The sequence below is a fragment of the Euwallacea similis genome, chromosome 14 (assembly GCF_039881205.1).
Source record: "Euwallacea similis isolate ESF13 chromosome 14, ESF131.1, whole genome shotgun sequence".
In the NCBI taxonomy this organism is placed as follows: domain Eukaryota; kingdom Metazoa; phylum Arthropoda; class Insecta; order Coleoptera; family Curculionidae; genus Euwallacea; species Euwallacea similis.
Window position 1 is genome coordinate 590,779 of NC_089622.1, and position 16,735 is coordinate 607,513.

Consider the following 16,735-nt stretch of genomic DNA (forward strand, 5'->3'; position numbering starts at 1 on the left):
GTTGTTTTGTTTAATTTAAATATTCCACTTTGAAACGGCGTTAATGAGATATGACCCTGAACCTAGAACTTTCAAAAGGTTTTTCTATTAAAATACCCCTAATTTGTTTAATGATAGGATAGAACCCCCGATTAATAAATTTCAATGTCTCAACACTTCTTCCGGAAGAAAAATTGAGGTCAAATCGTATTATACGAATCTGCATAACGAGGGCAGGGGCGACAGTTGGGCCCATGGAAATTTGCAATAATAATTAACAGGAGAAAATTGTAAAAAAGGTGGGCCGTATTAAATAATTTTTATCTTGACAAGGTTTTAATACAATATCGAATGCTAATTTTATCAGCAATAAGGCAACGCAAATTCATTTTTTATTACCCAAGACCTTTCCGAAGAATACAGTAATACGCTTCGTGACTTTGGGATTAAAATAAATTGAAACAGCGAGGGTTCAAGGGTTTTTTTTATTTTGCCAGTATACATTATAACAATGCTCTATTTCTAAAATATTTTCTTTTGATATTAAATATGTGAAGTTATTAAACTTCAAATAAATTTTGAAAGAAATCTCTTCTAAATAAATTCATATTGCAGAGGCCAACATGGACAAACTGTGAAAAATTCCCATACCGAAAGAGAAATTACTCCTTCCTGACTGATGTAGCAGAAAAAACAAAATTGTGTAGTAAAAGAGACAAACCTGAATTCAATCCAAGATCAACTACGCATATATGCATATCCACTAAGCAATTAGTATTATACAATGCCCCGTGTTATAAATGACTGTCATGAACCAATTAAGACTCCAGCTAACTCTTTTAAGTTTAAAGTTCACGACTATAGATATCAATGGTAAACATACAAGAGATTATTTTTCAATCAGGACTGATTTACAATAGTTGAGTTGTGTCTTCTGTCTGCTTAGTTTAGGTCCAAAATTCGACATATTCATTAGTGATAATACTTATTTAATTTCAAATGAAATATAAACGGGTAGTTGCCACCGCTGTTTTGAGTAAGTGCAAAAATGTCTTATTTATTTAGAAAAATTTGAGGTAGTAACTATTAATTTCTTGGCACTACAAAATTTGTTTCGTTGAGTAATACATTTAGAGTTTAAAGAGCTCATAACAGATTGATCAGTGAAAATCTTGCTCTTCAAATCAATATAAAACATGCTACAATAAATTCCTATTGATTTGGTCGAAACCGCTTGGCTTTTCTATTTTACTGAACAGCATGAATTTAGGATATATACGTAATTATTGTTAAAATTAAGACCAATGATTACCAGTTAAATAAAAAGAAGATGTTAACGCCTTTACCCCTTATACATAATAAAGAAATTAGGTTTGATGTCATCGTTGGTTCTAAATCTGGGTCGCTTCATTTTTTAAAAGTTTAATGTGTTTGTTCTACGTTGAAATTCAACTATTGTTTTATTATCATTATTTCTATGATATTATCGGAGTTCCCTTGTGAGCAACTATGAAAATTTTGTCAAGTATTGATAATGAACCTTCACACAGGGATGATTAGCCTTGACGAAGACTCAAGTGCAAACATTTCGACGTTTATATGGTTGCACAAATTTCAGACCTTCCCCTTCAATATTCAACGAGATTTTAAAAGTGTTGAAAAATTTAAATTATCAGTTCAAACTGATTTGAGGTCAAAAAGTTATATGATAAGTATTGGGCTTCTGGGTTAAAATAACAATACATTTCCTGTAAAAAAAAGCATTAAAATTTAATTATGTAATTGATGAGTATAAATATCTGTTACCTTGAACTACATTTTTCTTTATTTTATTTTTTTGTGTGTTCTTTGTTATTTTATTTGTTATTCTTAGTTAAAACTAACTGATAATAGCATTCGCTTTTTACTAACGAATTGGAGGAAAACCCTTATCAAGAGTTTCGATACAAATCTAATACTATCTTCAGAACCTAGTAAAATTAAGTGGAAAAACGAAAATTTACAGTTAATTAAAATGTATGGAAGGTGAACTCCGAAACTTCTGAAAAAGATTAATTTGAGGTAAGTGTTTGATGTTTGATAGTTGCACCTAATTTAACATGATTTTTTTCACTTTTTGTATTGATGATTACTTTAAGTGGTACCTGTTGGAGTTTAGTTTCTTTTTATGTGTCCGAGGTTGACCTCTTGTTCAAGCATAGATAACCAAGTGTTATCCATGCTTACTGAACAAAAGATCACATCGGTTTTTATAAAGTCATATACATATATACATTTCTCTTCAATTTACTCTTGCTGTGACCATTATCAAAAGCTTGCTGACATACTTTTACCTTTGAAATTATCTCTTTTTTATGTATTAGGTGTACAACTTTGCTTCCGCCGTTTTTTTTCCGAATTTCGCGATTTTATTGTAAAAAACTAATTATACCTTTAGGATCCAAAGTATTGTCCATCGCTGGCCACTACTTTCTCCCATCTTTCGGGCAGCATACGAATCCCGTGTTGAAAAAATTGGACATCTTTTGAAGCGATCCACGATTCTATCCAATTTCTTACTTCTTCATAAGACCGGAAGTGTTGGTCAGCTAGCCCATGTGCCATGGATCGAAACAAGTGATAATCAGAAGGAGCTAGGTCAGGAGAATATGGCGGGTGGGGTAGGACTTCCCATTTCAATGTTTCCAAGTATTTCTTGACCACTTGCGCAACATGGGGTCGAGCATTATCGTGCTGCAAAATCACTTTATCATGTCTCTCGTTGTATTGCAGCCGTTTCTTTTTCAATGCTCGGCTCAAACGCATTAATTGGGTTCGATAAAGAGCACCTGTGATTGTTTCAGTTGGTTGTAACAGCTCATAATATATTACGCCGAGTTGATCCCACCAAATACAGAGCATGATTTTGGAACCATGAATAGACGGTTTGGCCGTCGACGTGGAAGCATGGCCGGGATATCCCCAAGTCTTTTTGCGTTTGGGATTATCGTAATGAACCCATTTCTCGTCCCCAGTCACAATACGATGCAGAAATCCCTTCCGTCTTTGCCTTGCAAGCAACTGTTCACAAGCGAACAGACGCCTGTCAATATCTCTTGGTTTCAACTCGTACGGCACCCAATATCCTTGCTTCTGAATCATTCCCATGTCTTTGAGGCGTTTTGAGATTGTTTGTTGAGTCACTCCCAATGATTGTGCCAATTCTTGTTGACTTTGACACGAGTCTTCGTCAAGTAATGCTTCCAAGTTCGCATCTTGGAAAACCTTCTTTCTTCCACCGCTATGTTGGTCTTCGACGTGAAAATCACCGTTCTTGAAGCGCTGAAACCACTCACGACATGTCCTTTCACTAATAGTGGCTTCCCCATAAGTATCTGAGAGCATTCGATGAGCCTCAGCAGCAGATTTCTTCATATTGAAGCAGAAAAGTAAAACCTCCCGCAAATGACGAGAATTTGGCTCGTACACTGACATTTTCAATTGCGAATAACTTTATGATGAAGACACAAATAGACTAATATTTTTATGAGGTTATGTTAACAGGTGCCCAAGGCTCCTGCATGCCCACATGGGGTTATTTATTTCGATCATTACTTACCGCTACATACATCTATTCAAAAACGGCGGAAGCAAAGTTGTACACCTAATAGTTTAGGAGTTTTTTAATTCTCTTTTTTAAGTCGAAATGTAGGTACAGTAGCTTGATTCCGTGGTCTTACAAATGATCTTATGAAATTTCTAATTTCAGAAATTTAGAAAATTTTTAAACGTGAAAGAAGAAAAATTCTACTTCAGCTGTAGAATTTGCACTTTTTAACATTTCAAAAGCCTGGATGGAACTTAAGGGTTCCCATAAACGTAGTATATTATGTTTTATCTCACTTCGCTCGTTTTGTAAAATATGTATTTTCTAAGTGGTTACATACATAACAATTTACGTTTATAAAATCGAATTAACTTTGATATTTTTTTTGCTCCTTAAACAATTTCTGTATAGAAAAAACATAAAAAGCAGAAACATGTTTTTAAGATATTTTAACGTTCCTTCTTCTTGTACGTTACTATTTCTAATATAATAACTCAACGTTAAGTATATTTTACTTACATTTGCAAGCGCAGTTTTCTAAAAAGTTTTAGCACTTTAGTCTCAAATACGGTTAATTTTTATGTCAAAAGATTATCCGGAGAGTAATAAGGTATAAAGAAAGACGTTTTAAATACAAAAATTTGTTTTTTTTTACATTTTTCTTTCTTAGCCTGCATCTTTCATATGACCAGGAAGATGCACTTGAAAAAAATTCTTGTCATATTTGAAAAAATACCAGCAGTTTCTGGTCCATTTAAAATACTGGAAAATACCACTAAATGTTTTGGTCTGTAACTAGTAAATAATAAATTTAATTTAAAAGAACCATAACATGTGGTTAATTTATTAATTGTCCTTATCTCGGCCTATATTTTAGCTCCTCAAAATTGCTTACACACATAACGTTATATGATGCAAGTTACAATTAATGTGTTGTAACATTAATAACAGCTAACCCGTGGAAACGTGTTGGACTCCCGTTTTTGCTAAACCTTTTCAATAAAGAACAAATTTGAAATTTCCATATAGACACAATGCATTAATCCCTATTAATTTTAGGCTCATTTTATTTTACTTCGTAATAACCATTCGCTTTATCTTAGGTACCTTCTCATGTGTCTCAGATGGCATGCAATATGGATGGACCGCCCCCATCATCCCCAAACTAATATCCAAAGACAGTCCAGTCAAAATCACCCTTGACCAAGCTGAATGGTTGGAAATCATCCTTATGCTAGGAGGCTGCTGCGGAATCCCAATAAATCTTTTTTTAGTGGATAAAATAGGCAGAAAGGGGTCTCTCATATGTTCGTCACTAACCACTCTACTTTCCTGGGTAGCAATGGCTTTAACACCTAATATCGAGTATTTATATGTAGCAAGGTTCTTTGCGGGTATTGCTGGGGACACTGGGTTCGTAGCTGCACCCATGTACATTGCTGAGATAGCCGACCACAAGATTCGTGGATTTTTGTCTAGTATAATTTACCTTATGATGCTCATGGGGATAGTGCTAGTATATTGTGTGGCACCTTTTACTCCTACTTGGGTACCATGTGTACTAGGTTTGTTTTATAATTAATTTCATACAAAAATCTTATAATTGTTGTTAATTTACAGGTATATGCTTCAACAGTATAACACTATGCTCATTTCCATTCATACCAGAATCACCCTACTATCTGCTGTTCAAAGACAGGTATGAAGAAGCGAAGCATGCTCTGGAAAGATTGAGATACAACAAAGAAGTGGAATCTGAGCTCTCAGATATCGCAGCAGGAGTCAAAAGGCAGAAAAGTGAAAGAGGAAAACCTCAGGACATTATTCTAGTCAAAAGCAACAGGAAAGCTTTGCTGATCATGACTTGGCTCAATGCTTCTCAACACATGAGCAGCATTTCAGTAATGCTTATGAATCTTCACTCAATTCTAGATGAAGCTGGTGCTAAATATATATCTTCTTCTACTGCAGGGATACTGTTCTCAGCTCTAATGCTTGTAGCTGCAATGTCAGCTTCACTAGCGATAGATAACTTTGGAAGACGAGCTCTTTTGATGACCTCGGGAGCTCTTACAGGAATATGTTTACTTATAATAGCAGTATACTTCAATATGAAGAACTCAGGGCAGGAGGTGATCTCAGTCAGTTGGTTGATACCAGTGGCAGTTATGTTCTATGCAGCAGCTTTTAAATTTGGTATAGGACTTGTTCCAATAGTGCTAACAGCCGAGTTATTCTCTGCCAAGATGAAAGCTATAGGAATGACACTTTCAGATGCATTCTACGTAGGATTCTCAGTGATTTCTTTGCAAATGTACCATCAACTGAAAAGCACGTTTGGTATACAAGTGCCGTTTTATATTTTCGCTTTCTGGTGCTTTAGTACTGTGATTGTAACAGTGTTTTATATCCCAGAAACTAAAGGAAAAACTTTAGAAGAAATTCAGGTTTTATTGAAGTCAGAGGAAAGTAAAAAATTGCTGTCAATACAAAATAATATCAGGAACTACACTCAGCTTACTTGAAATGTCTGCGCGAAAGTTTGATTCAACTTTAAAAGTACTTAAAGATGAGTTTAACGATTATTATTATTATGGTTAATGAATATGTCCAGATGAGTTTTGATGACCAATGTCCGTCCTAATTATGATTATTAGTCCTACTCGCTAGTTTTCCTTCCTGGCTCTGAATTAAACCTGATAATATCCCGTTTTGACTAAATTTCCCAGGAACTAAATATTAACAACGTAATTGATTTAAAATACGATTTTTAAAATTAATATAAAAATTTAGTTCCTAAAATTATACTAGAGATTTCAATTGAATAAATAAAGTATATTTAATATGAAATTGGTTTGGGAAGTATTTATTGTATTTCAATGCCTACACACAAAGAACAAAGCTTGAGGATTATATTTTTCTTTCCCCTTAAAGATTTTCCCTTTAATATTAGAACAATTTTAGTCTTGATTTATAACTGTTACAAATTTTACATTATGGGCTTACTTCTTTTCGTTCAACACTTCATCCCACACACTTCAATAGTACCTGGCCTAAAGTCACGAAACAATTCCTCTGGTTAAAATAAAATTGTCATTTAATTAAACATAATCTTGTGAATGAGTTGTTATTGAGATAAAGGATATTAAAACATCTTTTTTTTCTAGATTTTCCTTCAAAACTACTGCAATTTTTCAAATATTAAGTTTAAATTTAATACAGGCACAACCAAATTTTTATATATCTTCAAAATTCTTTTAGTTCAGACAAGTTTAAGTTTTTTGAGAATTTTTAAAATTATTTTTTATGTAGTTTATTTCTACATTTCCGTGATTTATTTGTCACGTGCCCCTATCTTTTCAACGTTCCCTTAGATTATTTTTCACTACCTACACTTTTCAAAAAATAATTTGAGATAGAATTTCAGAGAGATGATGTCAAAGTTGGTTTAAAATTTCATTTTTCGAATTTTTTAACTATAACTAGAGACAATAAAATCTAACAATATCATTTCAAGTTTCTCCGTAACATGTACAGATCAATTTTAAATTAATTTGCAACTCGCCTCATAGAAGTTATTGCTACGTCTGTTCGTTACGATTAGTGTCATGGAACTGTAAGTCTTCATTATAGAGCAATTAATAATAATCTCAAAAATACACGTGCAAAACACGTTTCTCCTTCTGATCACGTTTTTTTTATTTGCACAGATCTATTCTTAGCTAATCCTTTAAATTACCCCTCACCTTATAAAACCATTACCTTATGACTTTATATATTCCAGTTTTAAATGAACAAATCTTTTAAGCATATAATATGCATATATAATCGCGAAACAAATAAGAAGAAATCATGAAACTATGCTATTTCGGATAAATACAGTTGAAGTTGTGCGATTTTATTTAGATTTTGTGTCTAGTCGGTGAGGACTGAACTGGACATAATTCTAACTCAACAATGAAACAGCTTAAGGCGTCAATTTACTTAGTAATGCTTGCGCTTTTAGATAAAGAGTTTGCTAAGGGTAACAATACTACCACTACTTTGAAGCTGGTACACGTGGTGAGTCTCTAAAGGGCTTAAAAAATGTTAATTTAAAACGGTTCAAGGTAAATTTAATAATAGAGAGGATTGTTTTTCTAGCTTTTCCGGCATGGAAATCGAAACCCTACCTCTGATAGCATTTGGGAAGGCAATCCATACGCTGATGAGAGCTTCTATCCAGAAGGATTTGGGCAATTAACGAATGTGAATAATTTTAAAATTATCAAGAACAAAATAATATCTAAATATATTGTCAGGCGGGCAAGGAAACAGAGTACCAAATAGGCTTATTCTTTCGAAATTATTACGGGAAATTCCTCGGAGAGACTTGGAACATAAACACTCTGGATGTAACGACTACAGACTTCGACAGAACCAAGATGTCTGCCGCACTAATGCTTGCTGGTTTATATCCACCCAAATATGAAGACAACTGGAGTGATGAGGAGGAATTTCCTTGGCAACCAATTCCTTACAATTACTATCCTGCCGAAAACGATACAGTAATCCAGTTGAAAGTAAATTTTTCACTTCTTAATGCAAAATCCATTTGCAGCTTCTAAATGTCATGACTGTTATAAACAGTGCACCATTTCAAAAAGAACTTGCAGCAATTTTGAATTCCACAGAAATCTTGAAGTATTTGAGTGGTAAATATGGGGAAGCTATGGCTATCTTGAACCAGTATACTGGAATTGGTCTTACGACGTACTTTACTGCTACTTATTATAGTGATGTTATGAAAATCCAGGTGAGTATCAGTTCAATTGCAACAATCGTGAAAGACAAATGTTACCTCTACTTTAGACTGAACTAGGCTATGCGCTGCCAGAATGGTGTAGTCAAGTATATCCCCAACCTCTTACGGATTTAACAGTGGATATATATCATATATATACTAATACTTCAGTTCTGAGACGTTTAATTACAGGTGAGAAGGGTAATAATTCTTAAGTAAAAAGATGTGGGTTAACTTGGTCAATTGGAAGAATAGCAATGCAATCTTCTAAGTATAATTTTACAGGTCAATTGCTCAACAAGATTCTGCACGACAGTGATAGTGTTGCGAATGGTACATTGTCACCATCTACAAGGAAAATGTTTGTATATTCCGCCCATGATGTCAATGTTGGTTCTATGGTTCTATCGTTGAACGCTTACAAGATGTCTCGTCCTCCGTCATATGGGTCAATGGTAATTTTTGAGGTACATGAGATTGATGGCGTATATGGGCTTGAGGTGAGATGTAAACAAGACTTCTATGTGCGTAAAAAATACGCAAAAGTTAAAAAAATTTCCTATTAGATTAAAATGCGTTGTTAGGAAGAAACATTTTTAATTTTCCAGCTGTATTATCAGGATTATATTACCCTTAAGCCCCGTGCCTTGAATATTCCAGGATGCAACCATTTTTGCCCTTTGACCAAATTTAGGACTTTGGTGCAAGATATTTTGCCAGTGTGAAATAAGTTTATTTTACTGATAGTCATTAATCAATTATTATAATGCTGCTTATCTTACCTTACTTATGTAGTATTTATTTCTTCAAATGGAGAATTATTGAGATACGTGATTGTGACCAAACTAAATTTTTTTATATATATATAAATTTTTTGAAATCTTCTGTAGGAAACTTTAAATAATGGAGGTAAAATGCAAATAGTTAATTCTAGAGTAGTACTAAATGATTTCGAATATTTGAATGAAATAACAAGTGGTAAAAAGAACATATAGAATAATATTGAAAATTCTAGAAATAAAGTTATAGGAAGAATACGTAAAGCTAAATCCACCATAAAACGGAAAACAGTAAAACAGAAAGATTAATAAGTAAAAACTGGTGAATATCTAAAATATGGGGAAAAAGTTCAGGACTAATATTAAGAAAAAGTAACTTTTTTAAAATAAAAAAAAGTAAAAGTGAAATAATATTTAAAATGGCTTTACAGTGAAAAATCTTAAACAACACTTCAAAGGATTTTCCAGGACCATTTCGAAAATCGACTTATTCCATCTCATAGTATGTTGAAATAAGTTTTTTTTTACTGAAGATATTACAAGGAGATTCCTCTTGATTTTTCTATCCATCTAATGTCGTGAGTTATAATATACAGGTATAGTGCAAATATATAGTTAAAGCTGAATAATTAGTACGTAATGGGATACAGGGTGATGCAAACTAAAAAATTGCATTAAGAGGTTAAGAGCAGATGTTATATTTGCATAAGCTTTTTATGTGGTTTAACGGTGAATGTAAGCATCATCCATTGCCTGCTTGCAATATAAGTGATGTTCAGTAATGGCCGTTTTCTTATAATTTCAAAATTACATGTGGGTGATAATTTTTTTTGCGCCATCCTGTAAATGTAAACCAAATATGAATCTTGCTTCTTTAAGGCCATGCCTACAGTTCTCAATTAATTTTTAACCGAAAAGAAATTACTGTCAACCTTCAGCATTCGTACTATAATAACATTCATCGATAGCAATCAGAGTTATAGTTTTAAGAACGTTTTCTCTATGGCCTCCAAGAAAAGTAAAAAATATTGACTTATTTCTATAACGATTTGTATTTTTAAATTTATTCAAATGAATGTAACGTTTTTGAAAATATTCACCGCAAGAAATTAAAAAAAATGATGTTGATAAAACAAAACAGTTATTAATTATGCTATAAAGTAATTATTACAAAAATCCTGTATAAACGTAATAGTAATCCAAAAAATTTATAATAGTTAGATTAAACTTCATTAAACCCACATAAGCTAATCTCTACATGATTTCACGTGATGGATCTCGTGCACGTTCTTCATTTTATTTTTCTTTAATATTGATGTGACATCGTGAAAATTTTTAAAATTGCGTTTGTCTCGTTTTCTCTAAATCTTATAAATGATATGAAAAATATTACCAAAATCTAATATATTAAAAGGTTTGTTATTCCTTAAGTCTTAAGCTTAAAATGGCATTATTATTATTTATACATTTAATACTATTTTGCGATTAAACGGGAACTGTTAAAAGAGGAATAACTATGACGTGAATTAAAAAATCTCCTTATCTTTTCTATATACTGTTCTAGATGTTTATAAGATTTTGAGATCATTCTTGCCATATAAAATGTGAGATGCCAATTATAATTAAATTGTTTTAAAGCCTAAAAGTAAAAAAAATAACAGAACAATAAAAAGTAAATGAAAAAAGGAAATCAGAAATTTTCAGACATGTTTAAGGAATTCCAGTTGACTGACTTGAATTTATAGAATCACTTTCTTAACATAATGTTTTACCAGGACATTGGAGAACCAGTTATAAAGCTTGGTTTTCAATGTCTGATTCAAATCCTCTTGCTACTTCCACGCCTGGTAACAATACCAACACAATCCTTAAATACCTGCTTAATTTGTATCGTAATGACAGAAACAAATATCACGTTAATACTGTCAATAAGTAATTGATTCAATTATCTAAACTATTAATTTCATGAATTAATAATATGAGTCGCTGGTTCAATTAATATCGATAAACTTATAGATGCAAATAAAAACAATGGAACATGTAATGGTGTTCAAAACAACACTTAGAAACAATCAAGATCAATTTGTAAATCTAATTGCATTGCATTGCGTTTAATAACTCGAATATAAGTAGAGAAACACTGTTGGGTAGGTTATTAATTAAACGCTTAAACTAGATATTATTCTGGATATATGTAACTACTGCCACCTAAACATAGTTCTTCCACGCTTTCCAAGTGTCCCTCTAGAAGTTCAATACCCATTGCATATAATGGGTATTTGCATTTTGGTTTATCATCAGGATCTAGAAACAATAGTAATATTAAGTTTGATATGCAAGCAATAATATTATATGGCTTGTAACCAAAGCAAATGATAACCTGAATTTACATACATCTGATGTAATAAATTTCAATGACGTTTTGTTCAAACAATAATAGCTTTTCATAGTCGAAGAGTGCATTTTAGAAATGCTGGGACAGATTTTTCTGTGTCACACCCCTGACTACTTAATCAGTTTCAACAATATTTTACCTAGGTATAAACAAACGAGACACAAATGTGTGAGAGGTAGAGTTTTTTGTTTGTTTTTTTTTCTATGAGATAAGAGGCAATTTTTCATGTGAAAACATTGTTAGTTGAAAATGATCATAATAGAACTATTTTTGCGAGCAGGCCATTCAGTCTTCAGTTTTTCATCTTCAATCTTCTATGGAATATAGAAACGAATTTAAAGACATTCCCAGATGTTACTTGGCCCAAGCAGAAATTTAGTATTTGTTAGCTTTTCTTTGTACCCGAAATTTACTGCAAATTGTATTAAAATCCGTTGGAAAGTGTTTTGTAGATCTGTGATTCAATCATGAAAATTGTGACGTCTCTTGCCTTTCCTCTCTTTATTCTCAACACACTGAACTTAAGGCTTATTTTCAGCAACTATTGATCCCACTGTACTCCAAAATAGATGCTACATGACAAGCAGTGCCATGCGTAGAAGTTTCAGGAGTTGCGTCTCGGTATTTTGGTCTCCTAACTTATAATACCATACGGAATATTCCAGTTTCTGTACAGCATCGAGTTACTTATGTCTGGCGCCTCATCTCTGTTTTATAAATTACTGTTAAAATATAATCGGCGCTTTACAACAGAATTCAATTGTTATTAGATCTCAGCATACATGGCAAATATTATAACATATTAAACAAACATCTATTGTTATAATATTCTTAGTGGATATGTAAGTGAAATATAGTGGCATTCCTTTAATAACGCTTCAGTTAAAATCAGTGAGTGGTAATTTTATGCTTTTTGGTATTGTGCAGAAGAAGAAGATGCATGAGAAAAATGTTTTTACCAATTTGGTGCCACAGATTGTAGCTACAGTGCTGGGTATGTATATATATTCACAATTTACTAAGTTTGTATTTATATTACAGGGAGATCCGTTTAAAAAAAACGATTAATTAACGATGCTCGAAGACAAGTAGTCTAAACTGGCAAAAAGTACAGAGTATCTCATTAAAAAAAATCAATTTTGGAAACTCAAATGTGAACTACGATTGAAAAATTACCCAAAAAGGATATTTTCATAAATCCTTGAATTACTGGTAAAATTTAGAACGCAAATGTAGCAGATTTGGATGTACATGGTGACGTATTTCACCTCCCGTCTTCTCTAGCTCGGCTATCATTGAAAGTAATATTTTGATATTGTGTAAACTTTACTTTGTGTCTTAGGGCGTGCTTCAGGAAAATATTTCTAATTATACGGGATCCCCTTAAGATGCGTGACGATACAGGAATTAATTTTTTTATGGGACATACTGTATATATATCCTTTTTTCTTCCATCAAGTTACTTGATCGTACATGAATTTTTGGAACGCTCTGTATTTAATTATCGGTGAAATTATAGCACTATTTTTGCACACTATATTTTTATGTATTTTTCGTATTTTAAAATTACCTAAATCAGCATTTACATATTTGTTTGATATTAGAAATAACTCGGAACTGTTTTATGCAAGAAGGCTTCTAGGAATCAATGCAAACTCTACATTATCAGACATAATATGACTGATTGATACTAACTATTTAGTATAAAAGTTCTGAAAGAAGCTAAATTGTCTATTCATTGTCTACATTTTATTCTAAAACATTACTCTCCAAACAATAGCTTTTATGTCTATTAACATTCTCCTCTCGGACAATAGAAAGTTAAAACTCTACCTTGTCCACAGGTAGAATGTTGGCGCTCCCACCACCGTAACTTTTCGATAAGTCGACCAAACCACACTCACTATACACATCCGTTTGCCATACCATTCGTTAATGCTATAGAACTGGCCTAAACTTTTTCTAACCGTCGCGATTCATCAATAAAAATGTTTTTTAAATAAAATAGTACATATTAACTCAATCGGCATATAGTTATATTAACATGATGGATCTACAACATTCAGGAATACTTGAAGTCCTTCTTGGTAAGTCTTGCAAACCAATAGAAATAGCCACGTAATTTAATATTTTCAAGCAATCGTCATTAATTGAATTTTATCTCTTAGTTGCCAATACGTATTTTTAACGGTGCAAATCGTATTACTGATTAGTGGTTGAATTAAAAGTACACGTACATTCTCATTTATCAGATATAAAATTGTGTCCATTCAAATTAATAATTGTTGCTAGTGAATTAAAATTTATACTGTTATTTGAGTTCATGATATTAAAATCCCACGTGCATTCAACTACTGAGATCATTTATCATTCAAGGTCGACGATATTATGAATATTTTTAAGCAAGCATTAACAAAATTGTTAATTTTTGTATGATTACACCGCGTTATGAATTCAAAAGGTTTATTGATTTACCATATAAAATAGACATTCTCATTATTTTTCTACAACATCCATTTAATCTTCTATTTCTTGTTTTTGTCTATGACCTTGTGAATTAGTATCAATAATTTAGATAACCTCATGGATAAATTAACCACGAAAAATTCTAAATGTAGGAGGCAAATCGTTGATACATATTATGATATTATCATAACCATAATTATTGATAAATTAGCGCCGTTATCAAGTATCATATTCTAATCAAATAACGTTATTTTGTCAAAGGTGCTTGTTTTCTTTATTTTTTGAATACACTTCACTAAACACATTTCTTCAAAATTGTATTTACATAACAGTGATCCGTATCACTCAACTGGACCGGAAAACTGAAAAAAAAATACGTTGAAGTAACTAAATTTCAGAAATTTTGAATAATTGAAAAAATCCATATCTCAGGAATCGATGGACTTATTTCCTAGAAATTTAACTCAAATTAATTGCCTTAGTGTACTTTAAAAGGCAAAATATAATAAACGGAATTGCGTTGTGCTTTCCTTGTTTCTAAGATATAATAGTATCCCCCATTCAGCGGTTCATGGCTGTTTTTTTTTATTTCGAAAGTGTCTTTAAATGAAAATCACTAAAATGGAATTTTCAAGAGTTCTACCATTCAACTGTAATATTATCCAGCGATATCGTAGCAATCACCACCACAAATATATATATTTTTACTAATTTAATGGAAATTCCTTTGTTTTACTTTGAAACCTTTTATCAGAACACACAAAGGGGGACATACCACACTCATGCCTATATGTGTTCAATAGAAGTTATCAATCTAAATCCATATCTGGTAGCGATTTTTATTGTATAATCAATCATCCTATTGAATATATCTATTGATGATCATCTTATTCTGAGTATACCTCTCATACATGTTAAATTTATAAGAATTAAAATTGAAAATTTTTCATATAAAAAATGTATATGGTCTTATAAATTAAATTACTAGAAGATGTATGAGGAAATCCTTATTTATCTTCTTTAATCCTTATTACTTCGATATATTTGTTTATTTCTTCAGACCTCTTGAACACATTTTAGTAGTTAATTTTCTTCATCTTTGCAATTCTTTCAGGCACCTTAATGGCAGTATCTGATGGCATGACTTATGGCTGGACTTCTCCTATGATTCCCTATTTCAAAAGCAATCAAACCCACATTGAAGTAACCGACAAAGACTGCGAATGGATGGAGACTATGGTCTTGTTTGGAGCGTCAGCAGGACTGCCTTTCACCATACTGGGAGTAAACTATCTAGGGAGAAAAAAGTGCATGATCATATCAGCGGCGGTGGGCTGCATATGCTGGATCATGATCTTAGTTGGAAAAAGCTTGGCCATCATCTTCATAGCAAGATTTTTTTCCGGAATGGCTGGCGATATGTGTTTTGTGGCCGCCCCTATGTATATAGCGGAAATTGCTGATCACCGGATTAGAGGATTTCTATCTGCAATGATCTACCTCATGATGTTGGTAGGCATGCTGCTTGTTTACACTGTAGGATCTCTCACTCCTTTCATATACGTTCCCATTATTGGAATAGTCCTCACTCTGGCTCAAGTTATATTTTTCCCATTGATGCCAGAGTCTCCTTATTATCTCGTTTACACCAACAAAAATGAAGATGCCAAAAAGTCGCTGGTCAGATTAAGAGGAGCTGATGCTAACATTGATCAAGAGATATTTGAAATTGAAAAAGCAGTAGAGAGACAAAAGACTGATAAGGGAAGACCACAAGATTTAGTTTTGATAAAAAGCAACAGGCGTGCCTTGTTGATAATGTTGATACTCAATGGAACCCAACATTTCGTGGGTATTAGCGTAGTTTTCATGAACTTGCATGTGATTTTGAATGAAGCAGGCTCAGTTTACATGAAAACCTCGACTGCAGCGATAATATTTGCTGTAGTACTATTAATATCTGCCAGTCTTGCTTCTGCCATCATAGATAAATTTGGTAGGAAAGTTTTGTTAATCCTGTCAGGAGTATTTACGGGAGCAGTACTATTTGTCATAGCCATATATTTCCACTTGAAGAATTTACAATACGATGTAATAGTTGTCAGTTGGATACCGGCAGTATGCATAATGATATATGCAGCTACCTTTAAGTTAGGTTTAGGTTTAGTCCCGATAGTAGTAACCGCAGAAATCTTCCCAACGACGATAAAAGCTATAGGAATGACTATAGCTGATGTCATTTATGTGGTAGCTTCAATTATTTCCATAGTGATATATACTAGTTTATATGAGAGTTATGGAATGCATGCTCCGTTTTATATGTTCGGAATATGTAGTTTTTTGGCAGTATTTTTCGTTTATTTTGGAGTACCAGAAACGAAAGGTAAGACTCTGGATGAGATCCAGCTTATGCTTAAGGGCATTAAACCGGAAGATTTTGAGAGCCAGTACAAGTCCAAGGAGATAAATAAGTCAAATGATGTTTTGGAATAAAACGTGTTTAAAAGTTATTTATCATACGTTATATAGGTTAAGTAATGAAGAAATAAGTGCCTCGTAAAAGATTAAATAATTTGATTGCTATTTTTTTAGACAAAAAATATGTGTTTTATTTCCTATGACAAGTGCTTAATTTTCTTGATTATTTTGAATCCATGTATTTCCATAGAATTCTCCAGAAAAATAGATACAAAACAATGTAGCTTTGCCCACAACCGGTCCTTACGTAAAATAGGAACACAATTTAA

At 32.6% G+C, this 16,735-nt stretch overlaps 4 protein-coding genes across 5 annotated transcripts in view; all 4 read left to right on the forward strand.

Moving 5' to 3' along the window:
* Nucleotides 1-16,735, forward strand: part of LOC136413470 (facilitated trehalose transporter Tret1-like) — a 174,342-nt gene that overhangs the window by 150,994 nt on the left and 6,613 nt on the right. The gene's annotated exons all lie outside the window — the stretch shown is intronic.
* Nucleotides 803-6,307, forward strand: LOC136413471 (facilitated trehalose transporter Tret1-like). The gene is made up of 3 exons (XM_066397052.1): nucleotides 803-1,015; nucleotides 4,669-5,130; nucleotides 5,186-6,307. The coding sequence occupies exons 1-3, from the start codon at nucleotides 979-981 to the stop codon at nucleotides 6,088-6,090; spliced, it is 1,404 nt and encodes a 467-aa protein (XP_066253149.1). The 5' UTR covers nucleotides 803-978; the 3' UTR covers nucleotides 6,091-6,307.
* Nucleotides 7,425-9,139, forward strand: LOC136413472 (venom acid phosphatase Acph-1-like). The gene is made up of 7 exons (XM_066397053.1): nucleotides 7,425-7,627; nucleotides 7,709-7,813; nucleotides 7,867-8,112; nucleotides 8,166-8,360; nucleotides 8,417-8,540; nucleotides 8,634-8,848; nucleotides 8,957-9,139. Exons 1-7 carry the CDS (start codon nucleotides 7,523-7,525, stop codon nucleotides 9,071-9,073), a joined length of 1,107 nt encoding a protein of 368 aa, XP_066253150.1. The 5' UTR covers nucleotides 7,425-7,522; the 3' UTR covers nucleotides 9,074-9,139.
* On the forward strand, nucleotides 12,369-16,596 carry LOC136413457 (facilitated trehalose transporter Tret1-like). 2 transcript variants are annotated; one of them, XM_066397029.1, is made up of 2 exons: nucleotides 12,369-12,516; nucleotides 15,103-16,596. In XM_066397029.1, the coding sequence occupies exons 1-2, from the start codon at nucleotides 12,429-12,431 to the stop codon at nucleotides 16,479-16,481; spliced, it is 1,467 nt and encodes a 488-aa protein (XP_066253126.1). In that variant the 5' UTR covers nucleotides 12,369-12,428; the 3' UTR covers nucleotides 16,482-16,596. The 2 variants fall into 2 exon arrangements, with proteins under 2 accessions (XP_066253126.1, XP_066253127.1); XM_066397030.1 differs by lacking the exon at nucleotides 12,369-12,516 and adding an exon at nucleotides 13,450-13,609 and having other exon boundaries at nucleotides 15,103-16,595.